The sequence below is a fragment of the Microtus oregoni genome, unplaced genomic scaffold, assembly GCF_018167655.1.
Source record: "Microtus oregoni isolate MIOR12 unplaced genomic scaffold, Mior012 000019F_ref0000042, whole genome shotgun sequence".
In the NCBI taxonomy this organism is placed as follows: Eukaryota; Metazoa; Chordata; class Mammalia; order Rodentia; family Cricetidae; genus Microtus; species Microtus oregoni.
In genome coordinates this window covers 30125350-30153247 of record NW_024543078.1, presented here as the reverse complement: position 1 = coordinate 30153247, position 27898 = coordinate 30125350, and the positions used below count along the sequence as shown (strand labels likewise).

General features: G+C 45.2%; 1 protein-coding gene across 1 annotated transcript in view; it reads left to right on the top strand.

Annotated features, from left to right (window-relative positions):
* The first annotated feature begins 6767 nt into the window (after positions 1–6767).
* Vwc2 (von Willebrand factor C domain containing 2) overlaps positions 6768–27898 on the top strand; it is a 153541-nt gene continuing 132410 nt past the window's right edge. The window contains exons 1-2 of the mRNA XM_041669424.1: positions 6768–7252; positions 8536–9334. Of these exons, the coding sequence (XP_041525358.1) occupies positions 8639–9334 (696 nt within the window). The 5' untranslated portion in view covers positions 6768–7252; positions 8536–8638. The remainder of the gene's footprint in view (positions 7253–8535; positions 9335–27898) is intronic.

Here is a 27898-nt window from a genome sequence, read left to right as displayed (position 1 = left end):
TGTTCCCTAAACAATGCATCAACTATTTGTGTGATATTTACATTGTTCTAGGTGTTATAAGTAATCAACAGATGATTTAAAGGGCATTAGAGGAAGTATATAGGTTCTAAACATGTTAGTACACCTTTTGGAAAAAGGAAATACAAGCATAAGACTTTTGTGTTGTGGTAGAGCCTTAGAACCAATCCTATGTGGATACAGAAAGTAATCTAAATATGCAACATATTCCAAGTATTCAGGAGTTTCTATTAGAAAATAAAGGCTCTCTGAGCAACTTGATGGGTTCTATATATCTTTAACCAGGCTAACTCAAATCAGTACCAACTGCAAAAGATCAATAGTACCATGGAAATCACTATGAGCATAAGGAGTCTTCAAGCAGTCTCATCAATGTGATGACCTGGAAAGCATCACTTCAAAATCAGGCTCTCCTGGCTGCTTTCCCTTGGTTTTTAGTGTTCCCGTTCTAAGTCATCATTTTCTGCATCCCCAATACCTTCTGCTTCTACTTCATGTGTCTGACTTTATTGTTGTTGTTGTCCTTTATAGCCCAAATACCTGAAGCTTCTCATACTTGAGGTCCATGTTGAGATGGTTTGGGGCAAAGACCCGACTCTATATACCAGTTGGGCCTTAGATTCTTATGAGACAAGCACTGACTATCCTAGCTCTCATCTGCATCCCAGTATCTGAGCATCAGGCATGATCAGAACACTCTGCGCTTTGAATTGTCACTTACAAACAGAACACCAGCCACCCTCAAATTACATCATTGCTTAAGGATCTGGTTATAACCAGAAAAGTGGGAATGACACAAAGATTTTAAAGTTCTTAGCCTTACTGTGCATTGTTTTGGAAGCCAATCAGCTCGAGGTCAAAGGGACAAGTCTTATCAGGGAGACAGGTGCCTGGTTCTACCAAAAATTCACGTGCCATTGATTCACCATCAACCCACCTGGAAATACTCTCTCACTCTTACATACAGGGCATAAACACTGCATCTCCTATGGCATCACAGTCAGGTCTGATGCCTTGCTCTTTGGAAGACCAGGAACAAAGAAGCCCCAAAACATGAAGCACCTGAAATCTTATATCTCTGTTTGATACACACAGGCCCTTGTCTATGAGAGTACTATACCTGCCAGGACAGTCCCAAGAATTCAGATCAATTCTCTTACAGTGCTTCCAGACCAATATGCTCAGACCAGTTAGCATCTTTCATAATAATTATTTTCAAAAGCATTTCTGCCCGTAAATATTGATGCCTGTGATGCTCACACATTGGTTTAATTTACAATATATGACAATGAAGCCCTGGGAACCCAGCAAGCTTTTGCAACCAATTTTGAAAAAAAGCCTGAGTCATCCATTCGATTATCTGAACAGATGCTGCTGACGTTTGGCCTCCTAGCGGAAAGGATGAGTCCCTGAGGTGTGTTGTAATCAGGCAGCCTGTGCAGCAGGTCAGCCCAGGGAACAGTAACTCTCAACCCCAGGCATGTATCAAAAGGGTAAGCAGTTACAGAGCTGCTTCTCTGTCGACTGGTGGCCTACTCCAGAGCAGGACTTTAATTAGTGGCTCCCTTAATAGCCAGGCATGCTCTGTGAACATCCATAAAAAGCCGTCTGAACATGACAGTGGTTTTTCTCACTCACTCGTTAGCTTTAGTTAATGGTCAATGTTCACCCTAAACCACAAAAACTCTGCTTACTCTAATTTCAGGTGAAAGTAGCTTTTGTTCCCCTGGATTTGGAAGAGGAACATTTGATATACTTTCCTTCTCTGGCTCATACCAAGAGTTCACGAATGTGCCTTTGTCAGAGGTGTAAAGTAAGTGAGGACAGCTCTATCCGGGCCTAAACCTTTGGCAGTCAGCAGGACACTGGTCAAGCTCTTTGATTTTCCACTTTTCTTGCTTTACACCATGAGTAAAGAACATGAATTCACAGAGGTCTTCTTTCTCCTTGGAAGCATCTTTGTACTTTGCCAGCCTCAAGGACAGGCATGTTGGCAGCCAGACACGTCTCCCCTCTGCTACTTCTAAGTTACCTTCCCCCGTGTGTACCCAAATGGCTTCTTTCTTCCCAGGAGAGGTCATAAGGTGTGTGTTCATTCCATGTAACTGCTTGCCAGACCCCATAGGAACATTTCCCTTCCTTGGCCATTTTCAGTCACCTTAACTTCACTCTGTATTTCATTTCACACCACCTGTATTTACCGTCAATCTACCAATACCCAACACCCTCTGTTCTAGCGAATGATTTTGTTGCATTGGATTATTTTCATCCTTCTAACTTCTTTTCACTCACAAACTACCTTGTTTGTATGTGTCCAGGATACTGTTTCCCATCAAGGTATCCTTCCTCAGCCATACTTCTGTTGGTTTGGTCTCCCATAAAGGGGCCAACAAACTTGAAATCCAGTTATAGCCGGGCACTAGTGTAAGACATACAGGTGAGAAGCAGATGAATAAGGCTCAGGAACTGGCGTGAAGAGAAACCCCTCCTAGTGTCCTGTGTCACCACTGTGCCTCTACTCTTCTGGGAGTGGGATTTGAGTGATCAAGCTTTGTAGTGTTAGTGCACAAACAGCCAACTGAACTGAATTTCCATAAGAAGCCAGGAATGATCTGCCCTCTCCAGATGGCAACTGAACTGAAGTAACACTTAGCCCTTCCTCCCGTTCCCTTCTTTCCCACTTCCCTGATTACTTCCGTCCCTCCCCCAAGGGGTCTTGTTAGGACCCTCAGCACCAAAGATAGAAAGATGGATGGAACACAGTTCAGTCATTTAGTAAGATGATATTTCCTAGGTGAGTACCGACACCCTGGAGCTATGAAAAAGTTGAGTGCTGTAAGATTGTAATAGAGACATAAACCATGCCTGGATGGAGAAGCAGAAGGTAGAATTAATTTTGCCTAAGGGGACAAGAAAGGTGACCCACCTTTCAAGGCAAAGTTGAACCCTGCTTAGAATCCACGTGCACAGCTCTTGCTCAGGGCTACCCCGAAGTTGATCACACATTCTCAACCTGGTCACTAAAATAGAACGATAATGCAGCTGACTGATTTAACTCCTGAATAAAGAGAGAAAAGAGGAAGAAGTAAACTGGGCTAAAGTCCTACACAGGTGAAGCAATATTGTGCTCCATTCCCAAAACGGAGAGGTTCCTAACCACGGTTGATTATTTTCCTTTTAAAGACACAGTGAACCCTGCAAGACTGGGTAATTGCTCCATGTTTCAAAGCAAAACTTGGTGGTGTTTGATGAAACCCATACCACCTTACTCCTTGACAAAGATCTTTCTGTTGCTGTCCTTCACTCTCTAACCTAAAAGACTAGGTAGGGAGGATAGAGAGAGAGGAGAGGAAGAAAAATGGGAAGAAAAGATAAAGGAAAGGTAGGATACAGGGAGAAAGATGGACCACAGAAATTTACTACATTGGAAATAGATGAGTGGAAAATCCCTTCTGTGGTGGCAAAGTTCTCTTTGTTTAGCTGCTGGATGTAGGAATGTATTGTTGTAAGGGGGTATTGCTATAAGGGGTTATTGTAGTAAGGTGGTATTTTTGTAAAGGGGTATTGTTGTAAGGGGTATTTCTGTAGGAGGAGGAGGGCCCGCTTGTTCGTCCTGGCCACCCGGCTAGCTTAGAAACTGTAAAATGAAGAAGGACATTTAAAAGAAACCCCACACTAGCTCAGAAATGAGAAATAGGTGGTTATTTATTTAGGGGTAGACTCACAAATCAGAATCCTCTGCTTGCATGGAGATCAGAAACCGAATCCCGCAGCCAGAAAAAGAGAGCCGATGCTTGCTCTACATTGGGCTTATATAGTATAAGAGGCCACACCCCAGTGGGTGGTGGGTAACCACTGGCTGTAAGACTTCCTACAGCATGTTTCTGTAAGGGTATATTGTTGAAGGGGAGGTATTGCTATAAGGGTACATTTCTATAGGAGGGTATTGCTGTGACAGACCTGACCACGGTGTTTTCAAGAGAACTGTACAAGGACTTTGGGCTGGAAAAGTCACTGAATGCTCAGAGACCAATGAGCTGTTCTTTGAAATCTTGGGCGATAAGAATGTTGAGACAAATGCGGGTGATGGAGTTCTGGTTTGTGAAGTTTTAGAGGCAAGTTTAAAGACTCTCTCCAAATAACTTCCTATTTTTAACTAAGAATCTGTGGTTCTGGTCAGCAAAGGCTCAAGAAAGAAGCATGATTAACATGAGACCAGCACCACTAACAAAAAAAAAAAAAAATGCTTTACCAGAACAGTTGATGCTAGTCATCTGAGCTAAGTAATAAGCAGTGTTTAAGAAATCAGCATCGCCAGTTAGTGGTGGTCACACCTTTAATCCCAGAACTTGGGAGGCAGAGGCTAGCCGATCTCTGTGAGTATGAGGCCAGCCTGATCTATGAAGCGAGTTCCAGGACAGCCAGAGCTGTTACACAGAGAAACCCTGTCTTGGGAGAAAAAAAAAAAAAAAAAGCATTGAGAGAGACAAAGCTGTGGTCCAGAGGCAGACAAGGTTGCTCTTCAGGCTGGCAATCAAACAGTAGTGTACGAGTCACCCAGGCAGTGCTAACTTCAAGGGCATGAAGGGGTCAGAAAGAGTAGATGAGCCCAGGAGAAGCCATTGGGTGGAGGCACATCCTCAGCTGCAGTCAAAAGCCCCAGGATTTGAAGGGGTTATGGAGATATGTTGGAACTCGACACAAGTGACATGGTCAGAGTCCTTGAAGAAAGCCCAGAACACACTAATAGTGAAGGTACAGCCCAGTCGTAGTGAAGACATTGGCATTTTGGAGATGCCAATATCATGGGACAACCACCTAGGGCACCAGCAGATGGAGAATGGAGCTAGCCTGACCCTGGAAGACAAGCTGCATGCGCAATGGCTGCCCAAGCCCGTTGAAGGAGCCGGGAAGACTGTGAATGAGTCCCAGAAGTCTGACACTGACTTCACACTGTTGGAATTTGATTTCGCTTTGTTCAGATTGTGAAGGTGCCCTGGTTCTCCCCTCTTGGAATAAGAAAGTATTTAACCTGTTTGATTTTGTTAGGATCCCACAGCTGAGAGACTGAACTTTTAAGGAGATTTTAGAATTTTATAGAGACTGGATATCTAGAGTTGAATTTTAAAAGAGGGCAGTTATGGGCAGTTATTTTAAACCTTGCCACTTGTGTCAAGCTTCAACTTCTCTCCATAACTTCCACCCCGCCCCCACTTGGATGTCTCAAACTTGGGTCAAATTGAAATAAAAGCCAACCAAGATAGGATGTAAATGTTGCAATATAAATCATAAATACCTGAAAATTCTGTGGTCTTAACAAATGTTCAGACGGACAAACAAGGAAGGAAAAATTCTATATGAAAAGTGATGTGTTTGTGTGTGAACTTGACAAGTGACCAGTTTTCCCAGTTGGGACAAGTCACAAGGCCCTCCAGATGCAAAGAGACTTGGGATCAAGGTAAGACAAATGAAACATCCTCATGGGATCAAGATGAGGCAAATAAAACATCTTCATTCCTTCAATTGGACCCCTGACTTTTCAGTTATGCTTCTTCACACTTATTATTACATAGTCCCAGAAAGTGCACAGCTATTTCATAAGTGGGGCAATTAGCAATAACATCCTTGATTCTACAGCACAGTTGATGCTGTCTCTAGGTACCCCATGGAGGACTTCTCAAATTCGAAATGATCACAACCCCAGCCCATTCTCACCATACCCTGTGGTGGTATCTGTATCAGAGACATCATACAGCACTAGAGTTATGATTGATGAGTACTGGGAAAGGATCAGGGAACCGCTGGAGGTAAGGCAGCAGCCCCCAGGCACAAGACAGCTCTTCTCATCCCTGAAGGCGACAAGAGTGGTAGCAAGGAAACTGTCTAAATTCTTATCAGTGTGCATGGTTGCTCTCCTGTGGAGGGTCTCCCAGGGAATTTCTAGGCCCTGTTGTTTCAGGTTCCCCATTTAAACCTCGGTTGATCACATCTACATAAAGTCGGAGAAAATAATTCGTCCTAAGACAGTCCTCACTGTCAGCAAAGGGCCTAACCTTGTGAAGTAGTGCAGCTATCTGAGAAACCTTGGCGTGGCCAGTAACCACAGTCCAGGAAATAGATATTTCCTTAAACATCCCGCTTCAGAGATAAATTTGAACAGACACCACTGGCCTTTATTCTTTTATCCAAGAAAAGCAGCAAATTTCTTGTTCAAGATCAGAGTGGCGCTAACGGACTTGCTTCCCACTCCAGCATAAGAACAAGTCAAAAGCAGCAGCAGCCACTGCTGCCTCTGTGGTGCAAGCCGGAGGGTGTGCTGCTTGATATACTCCCGAGTTTCTCACTCTTCCTTGTCTGGACCTCTGGGTTTCTGGACATAAAGACGGAATAAACCTCCCAACAGTCTATGTTAACACATCCTTACGATTCCAAACTCAACAGTTTGGTTTACGTTTCCAACAGCCACAAAAGCAATTGTGTCCACAGAGAGCAAAGCCAGAGGGGGCCAATTAGGGGAGAGGATTTTAAAGAAAAGGATAAACAGAAAGAAGAAAAGCCAAGATAAAAGGTCCAGAGGGGAGTGAGTGACAAAGATTGAAAAGCAAGCCTGAGAACAACTGACAGGTGGGCTAAGCGGCGGTGGCGACCGCAGCGCATGCGACGGGAGCCCTCCCACCCAACAAGGGCAGCGTAGGCAGCGTTGGCGACGCCTCGCAAGCGTGGGCAGCGGAGGAGGGAGCAGCGGGGTGCAAGCCCCACGACAGGCAGCTGCGACAGGAGGCAGGCGGCGGGCGCGCGGGCTCCCAGCCAGCCTGCGTCCCATTGGCCCTTGGGACGCACTCGGAGCCGCTCCTCTCTTCTTGGGAACAGAGACTGCCCGCCAGTCCCCGCGATTCAGTTTGGGGGATATTCCTTGCCTGCCTAGCGGAGAGAGCTAGACTGGGCTTGGGCGCTTTTCGTGCTGGAGACTCAGGGACAAGAACCAGGGATGAGCGGCGGAAGGCGGCGCTAGCACTGACAGGACTCGGGGCCGAGGCTACCGGCCACTGGCTGCGGGATGAACCGGCTGGGTCAGATGCCTTAGCTGGGTGCACGCGCCGGGCGGAGCGCGCAGGTCGGACTGTGCACTCCGCGGTCCGCCCTGCGCTGGTGCCCCGCCAGTCCCAGGATGGGCACTGGAGCCCCGGGACCGCGCCCGCTAGAGCCCGGCGTCCCTCCCGCGTCCTGAGCTCATGTATGTAGGTGCCAGTCCGCTGGGTTGAGGGTGCATGTTGGAGGTCCACGCCGCGGGCATGGGGACGCCTCCGAAAACTATTCTATGGCCCAGCCGCTGGGGAGGACCCCTTCCTACCTCCCAAGTTTTAAATATGGGCGATTCGCTCTAGCTGATATTCACTGGGGTTGGCCGTGAGCCAGGGGCCAGCATGATTAGAGTCCTAATAGAGAAGGCTGAGGCAAAGGGGTCAGACGCACTGGTGCGCACCGAGAGCGTGGGTGCTTAGAAGAGGCAAATAGATCGGCATTTCTGTGACCAGAGGTGTCTGAGGCTCTAGGCTCCTTTGGGCAGAAACTTTGAAATCTACCAAGGCTGGACAACATGCTTTAATGAAATAGTCTTGGCCCTAGTCCTATTCCCCTGCACCTTCCACCTTCCCTCCCAGTACTCAGACATTCCTTCTCCATCACCAAGACCCCTCCGAATTAAAAGCTATTCCAAGACAGCGCTGTTGCCGGTGATAGCACGCATGTCACCCTCCAACTCGCCTAGTAAAGAGTCTGGCACAGGAAGGGGGATAGCGGCAAGGGAGCAAAGCCTTGGGAAACCCGAAGCGGGTCAACTAGGCAGAGGCCAGGTAGTGCCCAGGTTAGAGAACGGAGGGGACTTGTGCTTCCTAGACAGGCGGCATCTAAGAAGTTACAAACGCCTCCTGGGGTCTTCGGAGTAGCTGGAGTAGCAGTGGGTTTTTTGTTTGTTTATTTGTTTGTTTGTTTTCCCTGGCTCTCCCCAACCCAGCTCCCTTTCCATGCACAAATCTCTTGGGCAAGAGAGGAAGGGTTTCTCTTTAATCTGTGAGCCCATTTGTCGATCTCCAACTCCACTGCGGAATTCTCCCTTTAGTAACCTGCGGGAAATGCGGGCACGACTTAGGGAGGGCTAGCCCAGGTGCCGGAATTTGAGCTTTGAGAGCAAGCCTTGCAGACCGCACCCGCCCGCCTTGCTGCATTTTCTGGGCTCCGCAACCTGCCAGTGACCATCACCAGCACTAATCTCCGCTGCAGGAGACCCTGGGCCGGTGTTTTTGTTGGACTTCCCTTGCTATATATGACTGCACATGTGTGATGTCCGAGAAGCCCGTTGTGTACAGACACTGGGCAAGCTGCCCCCGCCTCTGGCGTCCAGCTCGTTAATCTAGAGCGATGCGGGAGCCCGGGCGGCGCCGAGGCGGGTGGGGGCCACGGCGGGGCCGAGGTGCGCGCGGGCCGCGGAGCTCAGTTGTGCTGCTGTTCTCTCCGCAGGGACGGCGACTCCCGGCTGGCAGCGGCGCGCCCCCGGGCTGTGAATGCGACTCGCTCATCGTCCGCGCTCCCCGCCCGCCCGCCCGCCGGGACGTGGTAGGGGATGCCTCGCTCCTCTGCGATGGCAGTTGGCGCGCTCTCCAGTTCCCTCTTGGTCACCTGCTGCCTGATGGTGGCTCTGTGCAGTCCGAGCATCCCGCTGGAGAAGCTGGCCCAAGCTCCTGAACAACCCGGCCAGGAGAAACGCGAGCACGCGTCTCGGGACAACACCGGGAGGGTGAGCGAGCTCGGGCGCGCCGCGAGGGACGAGGGCAGCAGTGCCCGGGACTGGAAGAGTAAGGGTAGCCGCGCGCTCGCGAGCCGGGAGGCGTGGAGCAAGCAGAAGCAGGCCTGGACTGCTCAGGGCGGGAGTGTCAAGGCCTCGGACTGGCAGGTCCGACCTCGGGGGGACACTCCCCAGGGGGAGCCCCCAGCCGCCGCGGCCCAGGAAGCGATCAGCCTAGAACTCGTGCCCACACCAGAGCTGCCTGAGGAATACGCCTACCCAGACTACCGCGGCAAGGGTTGCGTGGACGAGAGTGGCTTCGTGTATGCGATTGGGGAGAAGTTCGCCCCAGGTCCCTCAGCCTGCCCCTGTCTGTGTACGGAGGAGGGGCCCCTTTGCGCACAGCCAGAGTGCCCGCGGCTTCACCCGCGCTGCATCCACGTCGACACCAGCCAGTGCTGTCCGCAGTGCAAGGAGAGGAAGAACTACTGCGAGTTCCGGGGCAAGACCTACCAGACTTTGGAGGAGTTCGTGGTAAGAGGCAAGCGCCTGCTGGCTACTTGGCACCTTCCAGGAAGGGACAGAAAGGCTTTGGTTCTGTGACACCTGTCCCCCACTTTGAAGGGAAGGCTCTACCTGGTTCTTTGAGGTGGGGAGTGGTGGTTTGGGTACCTCTTTAACACCCCCCTTTCAGTGTTGGGGTAGTCCTTATAAGACCAGTGTGGCGAGTCCATATTGATTGACCAGGTATTTGCTGTAAAAGGGTTTCACTAGACACCAAGGGAACCGCTGCAAGTTATTGGCTATACTTTCAACACGAATTCATTGCTCCTAATTTAGAAACGAAGCGCTCAACCTGTTTTCAAACGCACTGTAATTTACCCTGCCACTAGGGACATAGTCTTTAGTAATTGACTAATTGCGAAAAGACCATTCATATACATCAGGCATTCTCCCGGATATGGTGGTCACATTAACAAGTAAATGCCCTAAATATCAAAAGATAACTTTTTTTTTTTTGCTTACTAGCTATCAAAACATGGTGGGACGCAATATCGAGAAGCCAGTTTCTGATTAAAAGTGTTTTAATCTTGTAGAGGACTACAAGGAATTCTGTTCCTCTTGACCCTCAGTATTGGGTTCCAGGCTAAGAATCTAATGTGCGGTGCTTTAGTGGGACTGTGTTTCCGGCCAGGAGGTAGGTCATCTATCTCTGTTTTATGAAGAAGCACCTGAGACAGAGAAGATCTAAATAACGAGCTGAAGGCGGGGAAGCTAACAACGAGCAAATTCTTGTATCAAACTAAGCAGTTCTACCCCATTGCTCATGCTTTAAGCCTTACTCTGCACTTGAACTCCATCCCGGGCCTATTAGGACTTAGGTTTGCTTTGGAGCTCTGCCCTCCTTGAGTGTGCTGGGCGTGGTGAGGGTGCAAAGTCTGCCCCTGGGTTGGGAATCTTTGAAAGGGACTTCTGTCTGCATTTGCACACATCCCAACCTGGGTTCCACAGGTTTGCCCCTGGCCCTTGGCTTAACACGCCAAAGACATTTCCTCCCCTGCCAGCAGAGGGCATCCTGCAGCTGCAAATCCTGAAGTAGAGGTTGGAAGACAGGAGGGAGGCCTTTTGGAATTGGAATCCCCTGTAAATTTGTGCACTCCTGGACTTCCCGAGTGAAAGAGGGGTGGATCCCAGCACAGGGAGCACAGGGGAGTGCCAATCCAGGACGAACTGTTCTACAGATAGCGTGGAAACTGTGTTTTGGTCAAGAAACATGAGTTTCTATTTGGACTGGTTGCTATTCAGGTGTGTGACTGAAACAACGTTTTTGTTCTCTGCGAGGTGAGGGATCGACTATCCCTTTGGCTCATGAGCAGGGTAGAGCTTCAGGTGTCCCATGTGGTTTGGCTTCGGCCCTTTGGAGAAAGCACTTAGGTGAAAATTCCATAGCACCCAAACTCAGGGAATATGTTAGGGCCAAGAACACTACCCTGGAACTGCCTCCTGTACCCTGGGGATGCTGCCAGACAGCTCTCCAGATGTTTTGGATTCCCAGTGCAATTCCCTTAAGTGTTTTGGGTTCATAAGATAAGCAGGGTCTTACAAAGTCAAAGCAAACAGTTGTTAAATTAATGACATTTGTTGTTTGCTCTGTTTATAGAGTTCCATGGCACTTTAGAGGAGCTTTGTGAGGTGAGCTGAAGAATTATTTTACTACGAAATAGAGAGTTGAAACACTTCCCAGAGGAGCCATCCCTGCACCTGAAATCACAGAGACAGAAGAACTCAAACTTCTGTTTTCATAATTCATTGCTAAGCACTAGAAGCAAGGGAGCTGTCTTTTCCTCTTGGAGGAGGGCAACCTCTGGTTTGATTTCTGACTGCAAAACTGGTATTGGAGAGAGAATGTGTTTTTAAATTCTGGGGGAGGCAGTGATAGTGACAAAAAAAAACCTCAGGAAATTAGCATATTCACATCTCCCTTCTTCAAGTGACTCTTCATACTCTCTGTCTTTGTCTTTGTCTCTGTCTCTGTTTCTCTCTCTCTCTCTCTCTCTCTCTCTCTCTTTCTCTGTGTGTGTGTATGTGTGTGTGTGTCTGTGTGTGTGTGTGTGTCTGTGTGTGTGTCTGTGTGTGTCTGTGTGTATACATGCATAGAACCAGAGGTCAATATGTAGTGAACTCCTCAGTCAGTCAGTCGATTTCCGACTTGTTTTTGAGAAAGGGTCTCTCACTGACCCTGAAACTTACTGATTTAGTTAGACCGGTTGGTCACCTCTAGAAACCCTCTGACTCCATTCTTCCCCTCTGCCCAAAGCATGAGAGTTCACCTGGCTTTCATGTGAGTGCTGGGAATCCAATCTCTGGTCCTCCTACTTACAGAGCAAACTGACTGAGCCAGCTCCAGCCTGACTTCATTCTTAACTTTCAGGCTGTCTTTGCACATGCTAGGCTGTCACTTGTTTGTATATTGCAAATTTTCATAGGTTTAACTATGTCACACATTTGTATATTGCAACGTTTCATAAATTTAACTATGTGATTTCTCTTACAAAGTTTGCACAAAGGTTTTATTCTATGATGTTCTGCTTACTCCTTGCCTTTGGTATCACGTAAATGTCTAGTCATATATCCTATTTGGTGTTGCTAATAGAAGTCGTTTGTGCCTGTGGGCTGTTGTTTTTCAACATTGTACAAGGACCCAGCACCTGGTGGGGAGGGTCCTGCAAAGGATCAACATGGAAGAATGCAGTCAGTTTCAAGTCCATGGAGTTCATGGATGGCAGTGAGAGATATTTACTTTGCAAATGGTCACATATTTGCTCTGAGTATTCAGAGAGAGAGATGTCATCTCTTCATTAGTCTGTTGTATGACATAGTTGTAACGTTCAGAGCTATGAGCTAGAGACAGTTCCGAGAAGAAGGACTTTCTTTCCTGAGGAGATACAGAATTGCAACAGGCTGTTCCCTGCTTCCTGACAGAGGAAGTTGCTAGCACTGCCTGGTGAAGTGAGCAGCAGATGAAGCTCTGGGGCTGCCAGCTGCCAGCAGCTGCCTGTGATGTGTGGGACATTTGGCTCCTGTAAGTGATCAGCATTTCCTTGGTTCCTGTGCTTCCCCATTCTTGGGCACATGTTCCCCACCCCTTCTGCTGCAGAGTCTCATCCCTCCCTTTTCTCCCCTTTCTGGGTACCTTAACTTTTACAAAAACACCTACTATTTATGGCTATATATTGGTAGAAAACCTTACTAGTCAGCAAAACACCACAAGGTGATAGTGGCAGCAAGCATGATGATGGCCTCACTCCTCTAGAAGACTGTAATCTCATTTGGATTCCTGGATCAGTGTGGGGGCGAGATTAGTAGTAGAATGTTTTCCACTGCCTCTTGATTATATATCAAGTGTCTTGTGTTTTCAGATTATGACAGCAGCAGACATCCAAGATTAGAACAAATTCCATGTACTTTGTGCTTCCTAGGAATATTTGTCAGCTAGGGTTGCCATAACAAGTACCAATTTTTTTAAAAAGATTAAAATAAAAAGCTTGGTGCCTTAAGACATGGAAATGCATTACTTCATGGCCTTGGAGGCTAGAAATTCAAGGTCAAGATATGTACAAGGTTGGTTCCATCTAGGCTGTTTTCCTTGGCTTATAAGGGGCTGTCTACTCTCTGTGTCTTTACTTGCTCTTTCTTTTGGATATTTATGTTCAAAGTTTATTTTTCTTTTTCCTTTTTGCCTTCTTCCCTAGTGGTCATGATTGTTGTTGCGGGGATTGGATCAGTGGCTTTACACATGATAGACAAACACTCTTTGCTAATTCCCAAGTCCCAAATTTCTTGCCAGGATGCCAATATTCTTGGATTGTCATTCCAGTGACGTCATTTTTAAACTCAATTTCCTCCCTCAATGGCTAGATCTCCAAATGCAGTAAGATTATTAGATAAAAGGGTTGGGACTTGATTGGACTTGGTCATAAAGTCATGATACAGTTCAGTCTATATCACAGGGTGCCGATGACCAGAGCTGACCTTGTGGCAATGAGAATACAGGACAAACAAGACAAGCAGAGTAGAAAAGGACATATTTACATGAAGGAAGCAAGTATTTATGAAGAAGACACAGGGAAAGGCAATAATAACTCCAGGCCCACTAACATCAGCTTGGCCCATCTAATTGTGTCAGTACCATTATGTGAGTGCCACCTATGGAGTTTTTATGTTGCCTCTATAACTGTGCTCTCAAGTCACAGACAGCTAGAAGGCGGCTCTGCTGCTCTATTGAGTTTTAAACTTGCCCCCCCCCCCATGATGATAATCGTTTATTGAAGAAGCTGACTGAATTAACAGGAAATAGTTTTATTTTGATCTATATAAAATTGTTCCCACTGTGGGAGTTCTGGTTCTGAGGAACTCATTAAGGTCTAAATGGGAGTCTGTAACCACATTCAGTGTGTTAGCTGAGCTGGTGGAACTCATGGGGCTCTCTGAAGTAAGGCCATATTGGATGGCTAACACTTCATGTTTCTTTGCTTCTGGTTGGATAGTATCAATTTAAGGTGTCAGCACTGTTATCACAGCAATCAGAAGTTCTACTGGCAATCAGTGTGTCTTTGGAAAAGAAAATATGAATTATTAGTAGAAATTGCTTGATGGACCATCTGTCAGTGCTCAAGACCTGTTGAGTAGGAAAGAACTGTGAGGTTTCTGTTTCTGCAGACAAATTGGATGAGGGATACTGAGTTAAAGCAATCTCTCTCTCTCTCTCTCTCTCTCTCTCTCTCTCCCTTCCTCTCTGAAAGCTTGAGTGTCTAAATTGCTATTAACTGCATCAAAAGTTCTCATTTCTAGAATTCCATCAATGAGAAGAATATTTTCACATGAAAATTGGAACTGAAACTTCAGTCTAAATAGATGTCTGTTGCAATTTTGGATAAGTGCCAGTAAAACAAAATCAATCATATTTTCAGTCTAATGGTGTTTATATTCTTTTGGCTGATATTGCTTAGCCAAAAACAATGCTATTACTATCTTTTCTCACTGAGCAAGTAGCATTTTGTGTGTGGCAGTGAGAATGGTATTTAAATCTACCTAACTGTACAAAAGGAACATTTATATAGACCTGGGCACCTGAATGACATTTATGCCTAATAAATAATTGGGTTCATTTACCCAAACATTTATTTATGTGAATTTATGATATTTTGACTCAAAATAACGTAAATGTCTATATCTTTAAAGTTATGAACTATTGAGTTGCAGTGAAGTAAAAAACATTTAGTTCTAAGCATTCCACAAGAGCAAAGGGCAATGATTCCAATCTGTCAATCAAAGAACATTAGGTCTCAAGACATAGGCAAGATCCTGGAGAAGACCATACCTACCTGGGATCCAATCAAATCCAGCTGAAGCTTCCCAATCGTTAGCTCATGTCTATAGCATTTGTTTATCTAGTGCCAATATCGAGCCAGTGAAAGGTTTGTGTCAACATGCAGATGCTTAGTTCCTGCGAAAATAGGATGGTTCTTAGATGACAGTTGTGGAGGAACAGGCTTGGCACCACTGTGCCTTAGCAAGCCATTTGTTCCTTCGCATGGCCCCCTCTCCACTTAGCAGCTGTTGTGTTTGTAGACTCTGGTCCTGAAGTTTCACCTTAGGAAATGAGTGCGTTACTCAGTGCCTTATAGCCGGTTGTCCTCTGAAGGAATCCTGGAATCCTCAGATCCCAGACCATTAGGTCACAGTCTCTTTATTTGTGTGGACACAGTTCTTAGAGTGTGGACGTGAAGGTTTGAGTCTCTGCTACATTCGGCGTCCTGGGACATTTTCAGGGCCATCTTGTTTGCTGGCAGGTAAAGCAAGCAATACCCTGAACATCTCTTACCATCAGAAGGAATGGGGTGACTGAGAACAGTTTGCTTTTGAAGCTCTGAACAGACATGAGAAAAGTCCTATTCTTAGCACCCGTGTGGATGCTCAGCTGAGTGCTCCTGAAGGTTTGAGTGTGGCAACACCATAGTGCAGCTTAGATCTCCTGGGGCCTCTACCTAACAATGCCCTAATCACCAAGGACAGATTTGTGGAGCTGTGTTTTAAGTGTTTTTGTTCAGATAAAATCTCCATATTTGATACATTGCAACATAAAACCAACCCTTGCATTTATTTCCTCAAAATGTTTCGATTACTATGTGCCAGATACCAGGATAGATCTTAGAGACACAGTGAGAAGCAAATGCGTCCTTCTAGTTGACAAGCAGGGCCACTGTGATACGAAACATTCAGAGGGTCCTGCTGGGGAGCTCTGAGTGGAGAGGATAGAGTCACTCTTGCTTGTTATTACTCGGCATTAGTAGTAATCAACTCAATTCTTGCTGATGGCTTATTTTTAAATGATAGGAGGCTTCAGGGCAGAGGTCCGAAGGGACAGAAAAAACTGTTCCAATATAGCCACCGTCAGCTAATGACTCTCCACCAAGGCCCGCCTGCTCGGTAACCATCCTTCACAGTATTTTTCTGACCATGTAGCTGGAAGTCCTTCTTGCTGCTCATGCTCATGTGTTCCCAGGCTGAGATCCTGCCAGCTGGATCTCTCTTCTCATTCTATTTCTGTCGGGCACTGGGGTGCGGCCAGGACATGGGCTGCCTTTCGAATCTGCAGAAAGGGATGATGTCAAGCATCTGCTTGTGGCCTTGTGAGTTCTCTCAGAATCCCTAGGACAGTAGAAAAAGGAGGAAGACCAAAATTTCAAATGTTCTGTAGATACATTTCCAGTTATGACAGAATGGGGCAGCATTAAAGACAGGGAGACCGTTCCTTTCATGGCAAAATGGAAGACAGCCAAAATTCTACCTTTTACAAACTGCACAAAATCCTGGATATGATGTAAAAAAAAATTCTGACTATGATATTTGTCAGTATTTTATTTAAATGAGAGCATCTATTAAGAAAATCAGAGGGTTTTTTTTGATTCACAGTTTTGGAAGTAGCAATCCATACTCAGTTGGCCCTCTTGTTTCTCACTAGTAGAGAGGAGCTGTGTACATCATGTTGGGAGGACATGGTAGACTAGAACCAGCCTCATCAAGATCTGGTATCAAAAAGAGAGGATTGGCCAAGGTTCTATAAGCCCCTTCAAGGGCACCCTCTTGGAGGCTATGGATCTATCTGTAGAGTCTACCAATCTGAGCTCCCACTACCACCCAAAAGAGTCCATTTCAGAACTGAGCCTTTAATGTATAAGTTTAAAAGGGGCATAAAAAGGCTCAACCAAAGGAACCTCTTTTGAGAAGGATAGCTGAGATGGTAAGAAAGTAAAAGAGATTGATCCCTAAAGATGGAAATTTTAATTCATACAGCAAAGTCTGCCTTGACGTGGTGGCTCTCTGAAAGACTCTGTTGGTTCCTCTTAGTTCTTATTGGTCTAGTCTCATGAGTCTATGTAGCCATGAAGGGAATTAGATCAATATTAACCGCATAAAGCCAGGCTCTGTCCCTCAAAAGGCCGGAGCACGGTTCAGAGGAGAAAGAGACTTGGGGTTTCTTTATGTAGTTCCAGTTTCTCCACTCACGCCCTCTTATAGATGTGGAAGTGAGTTCATTCTTCCCCAAGAGGTGTGAAAAACAACAAGCTTATCTGCTTTTCTCAAGTTAATGGCTTTAACAGACACCAAAGATACCTAACCTTAGCAAGCACACACAGAGGAAATGCACCTTTCACCTAGGCTACTAAAACCACCACAAAGAGTATTCCAAGCAATGTGAGTGGTCTCTAAATAAAGCATAATTAGGGAAAGAAGGGGACTTATAAGTGAGAGACAGCCTATAGCAAAGTTGTTGAACCTATCTGAGATTCTAAAAAGAGCCATGAGTACATTTAAGATGAATCTAAAAATGGATGCAAAAACTAAACAGCTAGGTAAGAGATAAAAATGTATTCCAGCTACTTGCCATGTTTAAAAAAGTAAAAGAATCAAGTGTGACATACATTAATGAAGTAATGCCAAAATAGGAGTTTTTGTCTAGTAAGTAGTAAGTGGGTTTAGCAGAAGTAGATTTGCAATGGTTAATCTTCATTGTTCATTGATTATGTTTAGAATCCTCTAAGAGATATACTTCCTGGCATTTCATTAAGAGGCTTCCAGAAGGAGAAAAAACCCACTCTGACTGTGGACTGCACCATCCAATGGAATAGGGATCCAGAATGATTAAAATAAAAAGGGGAGAAGTCAAACTTAATACCAGAGTCATCTCTTTCCAAACTTCTGGCTGAGGAAGCAACATTAGCATCCATCTCCCATTCCAAAACCTTGACTTCCCCGCCACGATACACTATATACTTTATACTCAAATAAGCTTTCTTTACATTGCTTTTGTTTGTTGTTTTGTGTAACAAGAAAAGTAGCTAGTACAAAACGAGACACTGATGAAGAGTTAGCTTAGTGAGTCAGCATGTAAGTCTGAAGAAGCAGACATGTGGCTAGGATAAAGGAGTGAGACATTCCACTGCAGAGTAGAGAAAAACTAAGGTCTCTTGATTTCTCCCAGAGTCTACAGTCTAGGGAGAAATCATCAGTGTCTACACACATGCTATTCTGAGACTAGTGAGCACAGGGACAGAAGAGAGATGTTCAGCAGAAGTGGCAGCCGGAGAGGATATTGTATGCAGAGCTGCCATGGGCAGGCTCTCCTGAAGACCAGCTACTGTGCAATAAAGACAGAATAAACAGGAAAAGCAAGTATGAACCTGGTCGGTGTATCCAATACAACTGCTGTTCAGACAGAAGCCTAATAACATAATTTCAAGTAATAATAAGCAGGGAAAATGGCATATGCTTGTAGTCGCAGTTAATGGGGTTGTTAGACCACAAGACGTGTAAAAGATGTTTCTGGCAACAGATTATAGAAACTAGGTTGGAAAAGCCTACTATGTGCAGTTGGGCAATCCACACCCTTGGTGCATGGTACTGGATGAGTGGACCCTGCAGTGTGCCTGCCTTCCTGTTGGGGGAGAGAGCCAGAGAAAGTAGATACACCTATGCCTGGGTTGATTTCCTTGCCCTGGAGGTTGAATTGGGAAATTTAAATAGGAAACTCCTTGAAGTCCAACTTTCAAATGCTCCCAGGCAGGAGATCCAGGAATCAACCTCAGATATATTCGAAGGCTCCCTCTTGCCAAAGTTGCCCATGGTAGGCACCACTAGGCTTCCCTTGACCACCAGCTGTTTTTATTGCGCTTTCTGTAATAAAGATCAGAGTACTTCAAAATGATCTTCCTTCTTAGTTGGTTCTCCATGCCTGCCACACCTTGGGCAGTTCTGAAACAATATATCCAATCACACAGATCCTCCACATGCCCAGCTTTCCCAACACCCCCTTAGTCTTACCTTCAAACAAATTTTGGGTGCCTTTTACAAAGATCTCTCTGTGCTTTTAGAAGGCTTCAAGCAAAATACCATCAAATTAGTTTCAAGCAAGTGACTGTTCTCATTAATTACTTTTGGTATGTTGGGAATTGACAGTCACTTTGAAGGCACAGCCCCTCCTCCCTCAGACAGTAGAAGAGCTATATGTCGTTCCCTTGGATGTGGCCAGTGAGACACGTACCTTCTCATGTGGATTAAGACTGCTCTGAACACTGTTGCACTGACCTATTGCTACCTAGCTAAGCCTGGCAAACAGATATGCAAAGTGGGTGAGTTGGAAAACAAAAAGAATTCTGACAGGTCTGTTCCTTCCCTCTGGCTGGAGGAAGACAGGCGGGTGGCCTGAGGGATAAACTGTGCTCTCATGTCTCAGCTTGGACAGCTTCTTGCTGTTGGCAGAACTTCTGGGCTCCAGAGCTCTCCGGGAAGCCAAGAAAATAAGATCATCTCTCCCCTGGATACTAGGGAAGGAGGAGGGACACCCTTTAATGGTTCGATCACAGGTTAATGGTTTCTGTATGTCTGCTTGCAAAAGTGGGTTTCTCTATGGGTAAGTGAGCCCTGTAGGCTCCTTTGCATAGAGAGTAACATCTCAGACAAAAGGACTGGGTGACCTGAAAACACTGCTGGTACTCTTCACACGTGTGTGAATGCCACCCAAGGGGACTTGTTTGGGGCAGAGGAAGAGGACAGCAGAGGGGAGCTAGCAGTGCAGATGGTGAACATGCTCTGATCTCTAGCACTCAATAAGTGACAGCTGATGCACTCGCGTGGACTTTAACATGACAGCTGGCCTGGTGGTATCCACGCCGGATTGCAGAAGAGCCCCCTTAGAGATGTGGGTGTGAGCCCTACTGCTGTGGCCCTGCCAGCTCTGTTCAAAAGCAAAGGAACACATATTTGAGCATTGTCATCCTTATTTGTTTAAGATGACCATTGTTTGCCGTCTCACACTAAGAATGACAAAAGGAAGCATGGGGCTGTGTTTTGTCTGTGTGTGTGTATGTGTGCACGCGCGTGCAGACGTACACATGCATGTGTAGCTATATGCATATCAGTTTTAATGCATTCAAGTTTTCTTCACTTGACTGCAGACACCATCTCTGTTCATCTAGTTCACTGCTTCATTTTCCTACCTGAACAATCCCTGAATTGAATTCATGTTCCCTACAGTGGGGCCGGTTCACAGGTCTTTTCAAACCCTTATTCCTTGAAAGATATTTGATTTTACTCCTTTATATAGTCCGTGACTAGTAAACCCTCTGCCTCCTTCTCCCAAGGATTTCTTAAGAGTTTGGGTCTTCCAGGTTTTTTGTTTGTTTCTAGGAAAGCTTTTAGTGAAAGTTACAAGAGGGACTTCTGTCATACACGTGGGCTCTGAGTAGCTGATCGTATACAGATCACTTAATTTAGGAATCTGTGAGTGAGTAAATTAACTATTAGCTTTTTCATAAACATCTCAATATCAACTAGGGTCCCCAAGGCGGGTGGCTGGGGTCTCTGACTCTGACTGCCTATATCCAGCCCTGTGGCCTTTGGTATGCTGGCAACCTTCCTGTGTTGGTCCTGGTAGATAGCAAAATCATTTATTTCCTCAGAATGCGGGCAGGAGCTTCTCAAGGTTTCTCAGAGCTCAGCTTCTGGCCATATTTGAAGGAGAATTAGGTGATACCTTGATGTTCATTGAAAAGACTCACCCCACTTGCTCTTTGCCATGTCCAGAGAGGAGGCAAGGCTAATCAAAGAGGCAGGCCCTTGCCAACAGTAGGTAGGGGCACACCGGAAGTGCCATACTTTCTATCAGTGCGTCCATTCTGACTGTGTGTCCGTCAGTCTGCAGGCACCATGTCTGAGCTGACAGCAGAGGAAGCTGTCTTGCTCTATTCTGTTCCTCTCAGTTCCTCAACCCTTTGTTACCAGTTAAACATGCATGTGGACACCACCGGCATTTTCTACTCCTAACTGCTCCAGCAGATCTCTGTAAGAGCTGCAATATTCTGAGGAAATTGTTCCCACAAAGGTTTGAAAGACTTTGGCAGGTGTGGATCTTACAAAGTTATTGCTTGGTGCTTAAGAATAAGGCTCTGCCACTTCACCTCTGTACCCAGGCTGCTCTGTGAACTTACGGTACAGTCCATGGAGTTTTGTTTCTTCTTCCAGATTCTTGGAAACTGACAGCTTCTGGGGATGGTTCTTAATTAAGTCCCCTTGTGTGCAAATCCATTCCCTGACAGAGCATGGAGGACGAGGAATGACAGAAATGCCTTCTCTGAAGAGTACAGGCAGTCAGGCTGAATGCCCCGTGGCTGTCTGCTGCTGCTTGACTTTGAGGGGAAGTGGGGGATGATGTTCTATTTCATTCCTATGAGGAAACACCACCTTCCCATGGAAAGGAGACAGAAACACCAAGAGGGAGCAGAACTCGCCTCTGATAGGCCTGTCCATCAGAAAACAGGGTGCGGGGTGCCAGCCAGCCTTTCTGTAGCCACGGACTCACCCTGTGACTCACATTGACTGTTACTCCCAGCCAGATTTGGGGGGAAAGTGTGTGAGTAGCTTAATAAGTCAGTATCAAGGGGAGAGTATGGAAGCAGAGTGGAATGGGTGGAAAGGAGACTGAGTTCATTCCAGGTGCGCCTTCCAGGTAGTAAGACATCCAGCAGAGTAGTTCCATTGTAGGGTCATTGTAGCCAAGGGTGTGTGTGTGTGTGTGTGTGTGTGTGTGTGTGTGTGTGTTCGGATTCCATACCAATGAAGGCTTTTAGCTCTAGACCAGACCTGGGTTCGACCCCTGGGTGTATTTTCTTCATTCTGTCAAAGCCAAGTCAGAGGATGTCACTTCTGCTTTTTGCCCATCTCTGAATAATGCAGTTCCAGCCTATTAGAAGTTAATGAGATATTCACACAGAAGAGCACTTGCTAGTGCCCAGAGTGTGACCTGGACTGTTGTGATAATTTGAGTAGTTAGAAAGGACACTTTCGCCACCTGGTGACAAAACTGTGGCAGTGATTTTTTTTTTTTTTTTTTTTTTGAGGCGCTGTCAGTCCTCCAGAGCCAGTGGGAAAGCTTTTTGCTTTTAGTTCTTGCCTCTAGCAACTTGCTTGGAGTCGGAGCTCATCAAGATAAGCGAAGAGCAAGGACAGAAGGAACATACCAAATTCCCACGTGGGAGCTGGAAAATCATTAGCTTTAGTTTGGGAACACTACCTTCAGCGAGTGGCTCCTGACAATCCGAAGATGGCTGGAAATTGTGGTCCTTGTCAGTTTTCACTTGAGTTTCTTTTGGAACGTTCTGGTCTTTGAGATGCTCACAATCCCATTATTTTGGGAATTACCCAATGAGCCAGTTTTTTTCCCCATGATGGTAGGGCCAGGTTTTATTTAACCCAAGAGACGAAGGACTCCTGCAGCATCAGATTGTTGGGAAGGGCACCTTTTCCTTGCCACCTTCTGGCTTTTTGTCTGCTTTCTTGTTACAGAATCCAGCCAACTCTGCTAAAGGCCCCGTGTTTTCTTGGGAGCAGAACCCTGGCTCCCATGGTCTGTAAATGATTGTCAGCCTCTTTGTAGCCACCCGTGGTATTAGAGTCTTTACTCTTGACAGCTGTCATGTTCCAGACCCTTCAAGATTTCTGGCCACCGGAGGTCCCTGCTATGTCCTGTATCATAGGTGCCTGTTGTCTGTCCAAACACCTGACTAACTGCTGGACTCACGAGATTCAGTACTATAGTGGAGGCCATCTTTCTCCCAGAGCACCTGGAGTCTTCAGAATCCATCCAGGCTAGTGAATGCCAGCTTCCCATTCTCAGGGACCTGCCCCCATCCTAGGACTCTTCTGACTGTTCTTTCCGCAAGGACCTGATGGACTCAAGCGAGAACCTTAGCTTTTGATTCAGTCCTCGTCCCTCTCCCTCCCTCCCTTGGGTCCTTATTTCCAGCACTGAAGACAACTAAACTTCTTATGATGTATTCTGAAAGTCATATTTTCATTCTTTCTGCACTGGAGCTCACCCTGCAGACTTTTGATTCCTGACATCTGAAAGCCCAGCTCCGGACACACTATGTATGATCACTTCCTCTCAGGAAAGTCTCTCCCTGGTAATACTCACAAATCAAGAATAAACATTCTATTAGTCATTATTAGTGGTTCAGGGTGGTTTTGCTCTTAGGAAAATTAAGTTTTTGGGTTCTCTGTGAGAATACAGAACTGGATGGATAGGTGAGAAAAAGATCTGGGCGGGGCAATATTTCAGAGTTTACCCAGCAATCTATGTACAGACTTAGCATTGTGATCTAGTGTGGACTGAAAATACTTAAAAGATTTGCACCTGGATCTCTTGTTATCATCCCCTAAATAATGTAGCCAGACAACTATTTATAAAAAAATTTGGTACAAATAGATATTATAAGTCACCTAGAGATCAGCTTAAATGTGCCGAAGGATGTATATACACCTCACGTAGATAAGACTCCATTTTATAGAGAAGACTTGAGTATTTGTAGATTCGGGTCTCTATAGTTAAAGGAAAATCTCATATGAATAGTGAGAGAAGGCAACCCTAGCCTTCTGAACTGTAGTCTATACCCCATCGCAATTTATGTTTATTAGTGCCTAAGCATATTGTGAGTGATGGTTCATGTCCATCTTTCAGTTGTTGCACTGATACCCACGTCACCTACCCTACATTCACAATCAGTTGGGCTTAACTGGACTTGGACCCAATATCTGGCTGTCAATTTGCTCTTACACTAAAGGAGATGATTTGGTGTGTATCCATGTGTGTCAGGCACTGTGGCTCTTTGATTGGACCTTGATGGTTTATTGTATACCTTCCTCCTCCTGATTTGCCTTTTGAAAGGGCAGAGGCTCAACAAAAAAATGTGACCAGCCTTAGTTTCCCATCCCAAATCACTGTGTGGTCACAATATGGACAAAACCTACACACACACAGACACACACCACCACCACCACCACCATCACCACCACCACCATCACCACCACCACCTCGTATCCTTGGCTTTCTGTCCTGATCCTTACTTGTCCTTGTTTGGTGAAAGTGCAGAAAACCTTCCTTGTGGCCAGAGACATCCCACCACCATTTTGTAATTCTCCTTGGGCATCTACAGAAAGCTGATATGTGGATTACTACATAGCCCTTTCATCTGGTTTCAGAGGCATGAGTACATAAGATTCTTCTTGCCTATGTTATTCATCTGGGATGGCAATGCCAGGGCCCAGAAGAGCCTTATGCAAACTGGGAAAACAGACCTCAGTGTCAGAGTCATCCCCACCCCTAGGGATCTGGAGGAATTATTTACTGGCTTGTTTTTGTATTTGTTTTGAGGCTGGGTCTTACTCTGTAGTCCTGGCTAACTTGGAACCTTCAGTTATCCTGTTCTGAGTACTGACATGGCAGATGTGCTCCACTTACCTAGTTTGTGGAGCATCCTTATGTCAGTCCCCTAGCATACTGTAAGTGTATAGTAAATGTATTTTTATGTTTCGACATAAAACAAGTGTATTTTTTAAAGATCACATATAAAATTTAACCAACAAGCATAAGCAATGGGTGGATGTGTACATACCTCATGCTCCTCTCATGCGCTGTATTTTAACATATTGGTTTCTGATCCCCATTTTCTAATGAGATGAAAGGATAGAGATAAACCTCCTTCCCCTTCCTTTCTTGGTCCTTCCCCTCCCTTCACTGCTACAAGAAGATATGTAAATTAGCCCTATGTTGACTTTCTCATTTTCTCCTTGAGCACACGCCTATGAACCATGGCTTTCATTGCATGAGCACTCAAGGGTTGGAGCTTATATGCATGTGCAAATATGCATATGCAAAGCCATATCTGGTTTTTTTTGTCACTTTTTTCCTGGCAGTGTTTTTGAGGTTCACATATTTGTTTCATATATGGTGATTCTTTTATTTTTGTTGTGTCCCATATTTCTCATAATTACTGTGACACAGGGCTTATCAGGTCTCTCATTAACAGACATCTCTTTTCTCAGTTCTATTTTATCAACTGCTAAGGTTCTGGCCTCAACTTAGCTCTTGCCACAAGGTCACCCTCTTGGGCTTGGCTGTATACACAGATGGAAGGCATTTTGCAGTAGACTCAAGGGGTGGCTATGACTTTCTAATCGGAACAACTGCATCGCCTATCTATAGAGTAGATCCTGCAAGCTTATGAAAGGGAGTCCCAAATTCCCTCATCTTGTAGGCAAGCTGACAGCCAGGGAGAGAAGTTCAAAGAGTCCTTTGGAATTAGCTGCAGAGTGTCCTTGATCTCCCCTGTCCCCAAAGAATGGGAGGGAGGCAGAAGCAAAACCTGGGAGAATTTCTCTCACTTTAACCCTCCCTGGTTGCCTCCAGTATAACATAACCCAAAGCCCTAATTTTCATTTGCAAGCCAGAAGAGATAAGAATTCTTGTTTGTCCAATTTGATACTCTCTACATTCTCACCATGTGAGTTTAGTGCCCCCAAATATGTTCTCATTTGATTTGAGCATCCCAGATTTTTGATCATATGGCATATTCTTTCATACATCAATTAACCATTCAGACTGTCTTTGCCATGCCATTGGTTTTGATGGTTTTTCCTTTCGACTTGTAAAGATAATTCACAGTTGATTTATAGAATTTCTTGCATATTCTGGATACTTTTGCCTATATATAGTTCCATCATGATTGTGTCAACTGCAACAACCACAATCTATTAAGCTTTGTGTGTCTTCATTCATTTCATCTCCAACAGCAGTCAATCAGCTAAAAGCTGCTATTCTATTATTTAACGTTTGTCATTGTAACAAAATATCCAAGGCAATTCACTTATAAAGAGAAAGGAGATTGTTTATAGCTATACCACCCTGAATGCACCCAAAGGCATCTGATCTCAGAAGCTAAGCAGGGCTGGGGCTGGTTAGTACTTGGATGGCGGGAGAAGAGGGGTTCTTTCAACTTACACTTTTGGAGGTTTCAGCCCCTGATGCTTTTGAGCCCAAGATAAGGCATCGCATAATCACATGAGCAGGGGACGGAGAGCAAAGCTCTTCACTTCAGGGACAGAGAGTAAACGAGAGTGAGGAAGGGACTGTGGTTCCATACGTCACAAATGGTCCCAAGGCTATCGCAAGACCCACCTCCAGAAGTCCATCACCTCCTAATAGTGATACCTGTGGCTCACCCTCCAATACTCTATCAGTTGAGTTTTCTGTTCGTGGTAATGGACTTGGACACACAGCAGTGATAAAACAAATGCAAGGCTGACTGCATTGTCTTTGAGCCTTGTAATGCAGTGTGTGTGGTTCAGCAGGGTAGGGCAGTAGTATTGAATGCATTGTCATTGGTTAGTGCAGATCCAGGCTGATCTTGTATTACTGTGTAAGGACCATGAGTGGATGAAGTCCTTCACCATAGATCTCATTCCCTGGTGGGTCTGTATCTTCTTTCTCTCTGCATGCCAACTCTGACCTTCTATTGTGTATTTCCATTATAATTATGTTCATCCAGCCTATTGTGGGCAGCATTCTTTGTATAATGAATCTGTGTCCCAAACTTTGACTTCTTGTCCATTTGGTCTCCTCTGCTCCACAGTCCACAGTCTAAATAAAATAGTTTCAGAGAAGAAATGATTGGGAAAGAAGGGGGAATTTATATCTCTTTGTTTCATGATAACCTTGTTTTGTGTAATTGCAGAATGAACACTTTGGAGTTTGGGAAGACAAATGGGTAAACTGATCAAATAAATGGTGACGTGGGGCTTTATTCTATGCTGAGAAATTTTAGTGGAGAATGATCTAAGCTGAAGCCTTTTAACTCATACTTCTCTCAACTTAAATTAATCCCATTAACCAAAACATTACAATCATTTGGGAAATCATTCTGGAATTTTCATCCTTCCTATTTGTCTATTGTTGAGTTAGCATCTGCATTTAGCATAGAATTGGTCCCTGGGCATAAAGTGCTGCCTTTTGCCACGATGCGATTTCATGGTACCCGCTCCAGAAGTTCTCAGTGACAGTCTTTGGATGAGGAATATAATAGAGGGAACTAATTATACCAGGGTGGTTGAAACACACAACTCTTAACACTCTTCTATGACAATGCCCCTTTCTTGCAGCATAGAACAGGTAGATGCATTCGTATTGGATTGAGAAATGAGTACTGTATTCCCGAGCAGAGGTCAATTGTGGTGTGCTGAGAGAATGTTGTGGTGCAGACAGGAAGGGGCAGGAGGAAATGACTGGAAAGATCTGTTTTCCAGCTAGGCATGGTAGTGCATGTCTTTGATCCAGCACTCAGAGGCAGGTGCGTCTCTGTAAGCTCAAGGTCAGTCTGGTCTACACAGTGAGTTTCAAGACAGCCAAGGCAACATAGTGAGACCCTATCTCAAAAGAGAATGGGGGAGAGTAGAAAAAAAAAGATTTCTCATTTTCCACAGGAAAGAAGCTAGAGGCATAGCAAGAACAGGACTTAAATTTAAGAAGCTTTCTGAAGGTCCTTTTTATGGTATTAGTAATTAGAATTTCAGTTGCAAACTAACGAAGGCAGAACTTCATTCAGATAGATACCTAATCAGACCCAAGTTCATTAATATAAAATGTAAACAAATTGCCATCTTGGGGAGGTACACACGTTTGAGAACTGATCCTCATTGTGGTGATGGATAGACTCTTTAAAAGGTAAGGTTTTGTAGGAAGTGATTAGGTCATGTGGGGGACACCTCGTTTATGTGTAAAGGTACAGTGTTCAGTCATGTGGTCTTCATTTTATACTTGAGGCTAATTTCACATAGCAGCTACAGTTGTCCACTGTCCTAGTTAGGGCTTCTATTGCTGTGAAGTAATAGAACCATGGCCATGGCAACTCTTATAAAGGAAAACATTAAATTGATGCTTATAGTTCACAGGTTCAGTCCATTATCATTATGGTGGGACATGGTCCCATGCACGTAGACATGGTACTGGAGAAGTAGCTGAAAGTCCTACATCTTGCAAACAACAGGTGTTGTTGGTTTTTTGTTGTTGTTTGTGCTCTTTACTCTTTGGGGAAGCCACCACACAGCCCCTGAATAATCACATGGAGATTTATTCTTATTCCCGAATGTCGGGGTTTTGCTTAGCTTATTTCTAGCCAGCTTTTTTTTAAATCATCCTGTCTACCT